At 41.5% G+C, this 8738-nt stretch overlaps 1 protein-coding gene across 1 annotated transcript; it reads right to left on the bottom strand.

The window, feature by feature from the left end:
• Positions 1–6681: 6681 nt before the first annotated feature.
• On the bottom strand, positions 6682–8421 carry LOC102538005 (growth-regulated protein homolog). Its single transcript, XM_072973301.1, has 4 exons — positions 8297–8421; positions 8078–8201; positions 7885–7968; positions 6682–7078 (listed from the first exon to the last, which is right to left on the bottom strand). The coding sequence occupies exons 1-4, from the start codon at positions 8385–8387 to the stop codon at positions 7063–7065; spliced, it is 315 nt and encodes a 104-aa protein (XP_072829402.1). The 5' UTR covers positions 8388–8421; the 3' UTR covers positions 6682–7062.
• Between the last annotated feature and the right edge of the window lie 317 nt (positions 8422–8738).

The raw sequence follows: 8738 nt of genomic DNA, 5'->3' as shown, positions 1-8738 counted from the left end.
TACCACAGACTGGGTGGGTTAAACAATGGAAAAGTTTTGTCTCACAGTTCTGGATGCCAGAAGCCCAAAATCGCGGTGTTGGCAAGGTCGGTTCTTTCTTAGAGCTGTGAGGGAAGAAACCATCCAACTCTCTGACTTGTAGAAGATCATCTTCATCTCCACACACTGTTCTCCCCGTGTGCATGGCTGTCTCCACCTTTTCCCTTTTCATGAGGACACGAGTCATATTGGATAACGCACCTTGCTTTAGTGAGACTACCTCTGTAAAGACCCTATCTGCAAATGAAGTACTGGGGGTTAGAAGTTTAATCTATGAATTTGGGGCTGGAGGTGCAGGTGGGGGACACAATTCAACACAGAAGAATCAGTGATTACTGAGGGTTGATGTATTCTGAAAGTAAACCTAGTCTAAATAATAAGAATGTCTTTTCTTTTGCCATTTCTCATTCAACATCTATTACCTGCAAGGGCCTTTGCTGGACATTGGGTATATAAAGAGTAAAAACTGAGTTTCTGCTCTTGAGAAATTCATAGACTGTGTAGAGAAGCAAACTTGTAAGTGCATTAAACTAGATGGTGACCTGTGCTATACCCGAGCAGTATACATCTATCCAAGACACCCTGGGACAGAGGTGGGAGAATCTCCCCCAGGGAGCCAGGGGAGACTTTCCAGAGGAGGTAACATTGGAGTTGTTAAAGATGAAAGGAAGCTCAACATAACAAAAGGCTGGCAAACATTTCAGACAGAGAAATGCCCAAAGAGGCATAGCTTTGTGAAGAGTTGCTGTGGTCTGAATGTTTACCATTCCCCGAAAATCCCACATGCTGGAACCCTACCCCCTAATGTGATGGTATTAGGAGGTGGGGGTCTTTGAGAGGTGATTGGTTATGAGGGTGAAGCCCTCATGAATGGGATTAGTGTCCTTATAAAAGAGACCCCAGAGAGTTCCCTGTGAGAATACAACTCAGAAGAGGGACTTCACCCAGCCATGCTGGCTTTCTGCTCTGGACTTCCAGCTTTAAGAACCGTGTAAAATGGCTCTCTGCTGTGTATAAGCCACCCATTCTGTGGTATTTTGTTATAACAGTCTTGGCATATTGAGAAAGGGGGAAATAAAGTTAGTTCAATCTTAAAATAAAATAAATGTTAATAACTTGACAACATTCAGTTGACTGGTCAAATCCTGGCCTTTATACAAACCAAAATGCTGAAAATAAGTTAGAAATATTATTCAGACACAACTTTAATTTCTTTGAGTCTCATTTTTCTTCTATACCAAGGAGAGGTCACGAAATTCTGTTATCAACATGTATAGATATTAGGGTGATAATCAGGAAGTATACAAAGATAAGATAATCAAATGTTGAAAACTCAAAATACTTTAGTTTTCCAGAACTTCAAAGACAGGCTTAGGACATCATGACAGTCAATAAAGAGTTTGTTAAAGAACATAGAGCTCCAGAAATCAGCATTGAACTGTCATTGAGTCTCTTTGTTCATACTAAACCACATATCTACAGGGTGAAACTCCATAGGGTCAGGCAAAGAACGGGCATAGATGTTCAGGCTGAGCAATTCTCAGACTTCTGTGGGGTAGAGAGATACTTGAAGTCTGACTTGTTAGAGTGGAGAGAACTTGTGAGCACTCAGGGCATTTAGTAGAGACACAGAAGCAGTACAGCTAAACAAACCCTGGGGTAAATCTCTGTCTAGACCACCCTAACAAAGCTTGAAAACAAGCCTTAACAAGATCAAGCTGATGCTCCAGTAGCTTAGCTGCCTGCCAGAACAGAGACTAAGACTTCAAAAGAAGAAAACAAAATCTTGATGCTCAAAAACATGGTATTCAAAATTTCCTGCATCCAATCAAAAATTACTACACATACCAAGAAGCAGAAAATCAGGTCAGTGGTAGAGCATGTGTTAGGCATGCACGAGGTTCTGGGTTCAATCCCCAGTGCCTCCGTTAAGGGGACAATTTTTTTTTAAATTTTTTAAAAAGAAATCATAATCCCTAACCAGGAGGAAAATTCAGTCAGTAGAAATAAACTCAGAAATAACAGAATGATAGACTTAGGAGATAAGGATTTTAAAATAATAAGATAGCCATTATAAATAAGCTAAGGGGTTTAAAAGGAAATGCAAATGTAATGAAGAGAGAAGTGGAAAGTGTGTGTGTGTGTGTGTGTATATATATATATATATATATATATATATATATATATATATATTTAGTGTAACTTCTAGAAATGTCCAATTGAGGGATTAAAAAATAGAATGCACATTCACTAACTCCTGACACTCACTGAGAGTTGTCCCATGGCAGGCCGTCCCACCTGTGAGCTGAGCAAACTCCTCTGCCATCCCCCCTCCCTGCCCTCAAATGGAGAAAACTCCCAGAAAGGAAGCAGGAGAGGGGAGCTTGAGTTGGGAAGCCAGCAGCGTGTTTAGATGTCACCCGTTGCAACTTCAGAACTCATTGTAAGCAGAGGGGATGTGAGTGGAGTATCAACATTGAAGATAGGACAAGCCCTTCCCCTTATTACTTGTATGGCTAGTCAGAGAAAAGAGAGATAGGATCATCTGTCATTCTGGACTGCCCCCATTACGCTTTGCAGGTCTGCCACCTCTGCCATCTCCCAGTGTTTCCCCAGTCACTTCCGGAAGTCCCAAGAAGACATCGCAAATACAACTCACAATGACAAGACTGGGTGAGCCACGTGTTCTCCTCTCCTTTGGTAACATTGGTCAGGAAATCTCAGTCACTGCTCCTTGCTGTTTCCTGCTGATGACCTTTCAAATTTGTGATGTGACACATCATATTCATTTCCTACTTCTTTCATCCCTGACCCCTACCTTTCATGCCTGTGTTTCACTTCCTGCCCTGACACTCCCAGTGGGAACTGCCTTGCACTTGGAAAGTCTTCAGGGCACTTTGGTGTGAAAACACACTACGTATCCTCTTGATCAAGGACTGTGACTGAGACAACACCCAGAGGTTTGGTCAGAGGACCAATGGCAGATATTTCAAGCCATCGATAACATTTAATTCATGCAATAGAGATTTCTGCTTTTTAAAGAACTACACAAAATTTTATTAGACCTTAGTTTTGTTTTGTTTTGTTTTGTTTTTCCTTCCCTGAAGAACTGGCTTTAAAAACAACTTTCTTCTCCTTCTTCTTCTTTTTTGGTGGGGAAATAGGTGGTATATAGCAGATATTTATTTGAGAAGGAAAAAATAGTATCTGGACTATTGCATTTAATCATGTATTATAATTGTGTTACTCTACCTTTTGGCATCAGAGAAAGATATACAATGAACATTCAGTTATCCCAGATTGAACACTAGACAGTAATTCTCTTCTTGCTACCTTCATTGTATAGAAGGGAAAACACATTTAAGTCAAGAAACTTGCCCAAGATCACACAGTCAACAATGGATACAGCTGGAATTTACTCCCAAGTAAATCTGATTCTTTGAAACCTTTGCCTTAATCACCATATGAACAGAATGGTCTTTCTCCTTTTGAAACTCCATGTTGCGTGTTGACAAGAGCAAAGCAGCGGGGACAGCAAGCTCCGTGTTTGAGGGTGAGGACTGGTCTTAGGTGTGAGAGCTTCACTGAACCCTCTGCGTCCTACTTGTGAACATTTTCCTGTGTCCTCTGACTTGGGGTGAATGCTAGCACTTATGGAGTTTCCAGAAGATTTGCATTTATTTACTTTTGTACATTTTATGAAGTTTCTTCCTTCTCTTCTCATTATCAGTAATATTTGAGTTATGAAAAGATTACCATTTTTAGCTTTTTCAGTGTGAAACAAAGCTCATGGAAGTTATTTCTTGCTCCTGAGAACCCTTATTTACCCAACTCCTTAGAGCAAGCCTGAACTTGACCTCAAGTGTTCAGGCTGCCAGCCTCACTTTGTTGCCTGTGTGGCAAGCTTCTCCCTAGGGCTCCGTATTTCCTGAATGAGTCCAGAATCAGAGATGAACACACACCCCAGACATCTAAAAATAGTCTTCCTTTTCAGTTTTGGAGGGTGGTTTCTTCTACATGATCAGGATCTTTCTTCCCTTGACATAACGACTTTGTTTCTGTCTTGGAAACCTGATTTGCAGCAGTTATCCGGGGGCAGTGTGAACACCAAGTTCCAGAGGGCTTTCTGAGGCCAAACAATCCATCAAGTTCCATAAAAATTACACTGGGATGGGTGAGAACTAATGCAGTCAAGTCTCAAAACCATTCTACTATTTTTGATGAATTGGTGTAAAGAGTTGGGATAATGTTAAACTCAGTGGTAACTATTTATAAATGAAGCTTAGAAAATTGAACCCCAAAATCCATTAGACCTTTCTATGAATTAGCTACTTAGCCACTCATGTTTTCTCCTTCTATTAATGACAAATTGTGTTTTGAAGAAAAAAAAATCCTCTTTACTGCCGTTTCACTGTAAGCTTCATTAAATTATCAATAATAGTTTAAAAAATCCTTTAGCAAAAGCAATGAAATGAGAGTTCTTTTTAAGATAGCTACAAGAATGCAAATGTTTTTAAGGAGGTAAACTTGAGCAGCCAGGTAGCAAGACACTCCTTATAAAGGGCAATATATTATTGTAGTTACTCTTGCACTGAGGGGGAGGGGTCAGTGCACTGCTTGGAAAAACACATTCTTTTATTTTTTTATTGAAGTATTGTTGATTTAAAATGTTGTGTTAATTTCTGGTACACAGCATGGTGATTCAGTTATACATGTATATATTCTTTTTCATTATAGGTTATTGCAAGTTATTGGATATAGTTCCCTGTGCTATACAATATGACTTGTTTATCTTTTCTGTACATAACAGTTTGTAGCGGCTAATCCCAAATCCCTAATTTATTTCCATCCCTTTCCCCTTTAGTAACCATAGATTTGTTTTCTATGTCTTTGAGTCTCTTCTGGTCTGTAAATAAGTTCATTGTAACATTTTTCAGATTCTACATATAAGTGATACCATGATACTTGTCTTTCTCTGGTTGGTTTACTTCACTTAGTATGATCATCTTTAGGTCCATCCATTTTGCTACAAATGGCATTATTTCATTGTTTTTATGGCTGAGTAGTATTCCATTGTATATATCAGATACAACTTCTTTATCCAATCATCTGTCGATGTATATTTAGATTGATTCATATTTTGGCTATTATAAATAGTGCTTCTGTGAACATTGGGGTGCATGTATTTTCTCAAATTAGACTTTCCTCCAGACATATGCCCAGCAGTAGGATTACTAGATCATACAGTAAGTCTATTTTTAGTTTTTTAAGGAATCTCCATACTATTTTCCATAATAGCTGCACCAAATTACATTCCCACCAACAATGTAGGAGGGTTCCCTTTTCTCCACACTCTCTCCAGCATTTATTGCTGTGTACATTTTAATGATGGCCATTCTGACTAGTGTGAGGTGATACCTCATCATAATTTTGATTTGTATTTCTCTGGTAATTAATGACATTGATCATCACTTCATGTACCTATTGGCCATCTTTATGTCTTCTTTGGACGAATGACTGTTTAGGTCTTCTGCCTATTTTCTGACTGAATTTTTTGTTATTGAGTTGTATGAGCTCTTTATATATTATGGAAATTAAGCTCTTAATCAGCTGCATCATTTCAAATATTTTCTCTCACTTCATAGGTTTTCTTTTCATTTTGTTTATGATTTCCTTTACTGTGCAAAAGCTTATAAGTTTGATTAGATTTCACTTGTTCACTTTTGTTTCTATTTCTATTGCCTTGGGAGACTTATCTAGGGAAAAATTACTACGACTTATGTCAGAGAAATATGATATTAAAGACTTATGTTTAAATCTTTAAGCCATTTTGAGTTAATTTTTTGTGTGAGGGAGTGTTCTAACTTCACTGATTTACATGCAGCTGTCCAGCTTTCCTAACACCACATGCTCAAGATCCTGTCTTTTTTCCATTGTATATTCTTGCCTCCTTTGTCAAAGATTAATTGACCACAGGTGTGTGAGTTTATTTCTGGGCTCTCTCTCCTGTTCCATTGATCTATATATCTGTTTTTGTGCCAATACCATGCTGTTTTGATTACTGTAGTTTTGTAGTATTATCTGAAGTGGAAAAGTACATTCTTGGGTTTGAGAGCCAAGAGGAGTGATAGCTATCACCAGATGAAATTAAGCATAATTTATAGTTTGATTTATTGGTGTAGCAAATTGAATGTCCATGAGGAGAAAAAGAAGTTGAGAAATATTGATGTAAATAATCATATTATCCAGTAAAGATAAACCTTTTTTCTTCAGAAAAATGAAACAAACATTGTTTAGTTTGAAATACTTTATTTTCACATTCTTTGTAAAAATATCAATAAATTTTTAAACTTCTCTTTTCTAAGACACAGAAAAGCACTGCATAGTTAACATTAAACAAGGCACTATGCCTTACAAGAAAGACATAAAATGTCCAAAGGATATTTGGAACATTGTAGTTCTTAAAGCTTCAACAAGAGAAATGTTGACCACAAACTGTGAAATCGTTTCAGTAAATAACAATTAACATTCTTTTAAACATTTACAAAAATAGCTGTACACATACATTCTCCCATGGTGACAATGACCTCACTATTCATTTGGATCCAGCAGCCTCTATCACAGGGGCTGGCAAGCTGTGGGCTCCCCAGAAATATCAGTTTAATGACTGGAGAATATTTGCAAATCTTCTACTTCAAATTAAATAAGAACCAAGACAATTGATTTGATTTTTTTCAAAAAATAAATAATAAAAATAATAATCCAGTGCACAAGTAGATTCAATCATTACATCCTTAATTATTTTACATGTAAATATTAACCTAGAGTCTTTGAAAACTAGCCAACACATAAATTAATAAATAAATAAATAAGTGGAAGAATCCTCCCAAGAGATGTTCAAACATATCAAGTCCAGTCCAGGTGGCCCCAGGTACCGATGATTTCTCCTTTCCCTCTTTGATTCCTGTAAGGGCAGGGCCTACTTTGGGAACAGCCATCATGGGGCTTTCTTCTTGCCGCTGGTCAGCTGGAGCTGCCTCTGTAAATGAGAAAAGGATTTTCTTAGGAGCTCTTCCAGAAAACTGGCTGCACGACAGTCTTCTCCTATCCTGCTCCCCAGATTTCTGAATCCAGTCTTCCCAGCCTGGCACCTGCTATGCTGTGTGGCAGAGACCTCTAGGCTATTGGATATTCTTATTCAGGAATGGGGTAGGGTCTGTGGTCTCCACTGCAGTGTTGGCTACAAATGGCTAGAACCATTACTCTCTACCTGTCACACTGGGCCTCGCTTAAGCCTCACAGTAAACCCATGCGTAGCTGCTATTGTTTTCCCTGTTATACTAAGTCTTAGATAAACCAAATAATTGTCCTTGAGTCATATGGCTAATAGGTGGTGGAACCCAAATTTGTACCCAATACCAACTGGCTGCAAAGTCCCTGCTCTTTACCACTAAGCTTTAAGGGCTTATGTTGCAGAAAACGAGGGTTCTGCTTTTCAGGTGTGAAGCCCAGAAAGAACTGGAGCAGGTGTATGTGTTGGGGGTAGGGAGGGGGGTGTGCCTGTGTTTTTTATACAGTTTTTTTTAGCATAACTGGCCAACCGCAGTGAGAATTTTAATGAAAGCAGCTTAAACTGCATTCATCTGAATTGGGATAGAGTCAGGGGCCAGGATGGAAGGCACTGAAAATATCCTGGCATCAGAGCAGATTAATGATCTTAATGACAAATTTAATCGTGAAATAATGATTTTCCATTCCTTCAGCTAAACCCTGGGTTTCTCTGATACAGTTTTAAGGAGGCAGAATGACCCTAGTCACACGTGTGAATAAGAAACCGTAACTCACTTGTTAAGCATCTTGTCGACTATTTTCTTAACCAAGGGGGCTTCGGGGTTGAGACAAGCTTCCTGGCCATTCTTGAGAGTGGCTCTGCAGAGAGAGGGGAGAATCCACGTGAGGCCGGAGATGGGGCTGGGGGTCAGGGTGGGCGGACAGGGAGGGTAGCGGTGACAAGGACCGCAGCAGCGGCGGCACTTACATGACTTCCGTTTGGCCACAGTGGGGTCCCGGGGCCGTCACCTCCACGTTCTGGATGTTCTTGAAGTGAATTCCCTGCACGGTCTGCAAGCAGTGGCAGCGCAGTTCGGTGACCACGGGCGCCCCTGCGGAGAGAGCAGACTCGGTTAGGGGGCCGTCCGGGGATGGGCGCCCAGCCCCCCGCCCCCCCGCCCCGGCGATGCCGGGCGCCGCGTCTCACCTGCTGCGCGCCGGCCGGCGGCCACCAGGAGCAGGAGCAGCAGCGCGGCGCGGAGGAGCCGGGGGGCGGCGGGGGTCGCGGTGCGGGCCATGGGGCTCAGCTCGGAGGGTCTCAGTCTGCGGCTGTTGGGCTGGCGGATCGGACTCTGTGGCTCCCCGAACCCAGGGAACCCCTTTTATCCTGATGGGACAGAAGCTGGCAGCCTGGGGCAGGGAAATCCCCGGACATGCGGGTCGCTCCCGGGTCGGGAAGGAAGACGCGGCCCCGCCGCGGGGGGAGAGCGCTGGGGCCCGGCCCCGCCCGCCCCACTCCCGCCTAATCCGCGGACCGGGGGTGACGTCTTTGTGCCCAAGTCCCTGCTTGGGAGTGAGCTGTCACCACTCTGGGGCTACAGCCTGAGAGGAGCCTGTGAGCACCCGGTCACCCCTGGTCTCGGGGCAAG

Source organism: Vicugna pacos, chromosome 2 (assembly GCF_048564905.1).
Source record: "Vicugna pacos chromosome 2, VicPac4, whole genome shotgun sequence".
Classification (NCBI taxonomy): Eukaryota; Metazoa; Chordata; class Mammalia; order Artiodactyla; family Camelidae; genus Vicugna; species Vicugna pacos.
This window is presented reverse-complemented; position numbering and strand designations above follow the sequence as displayed.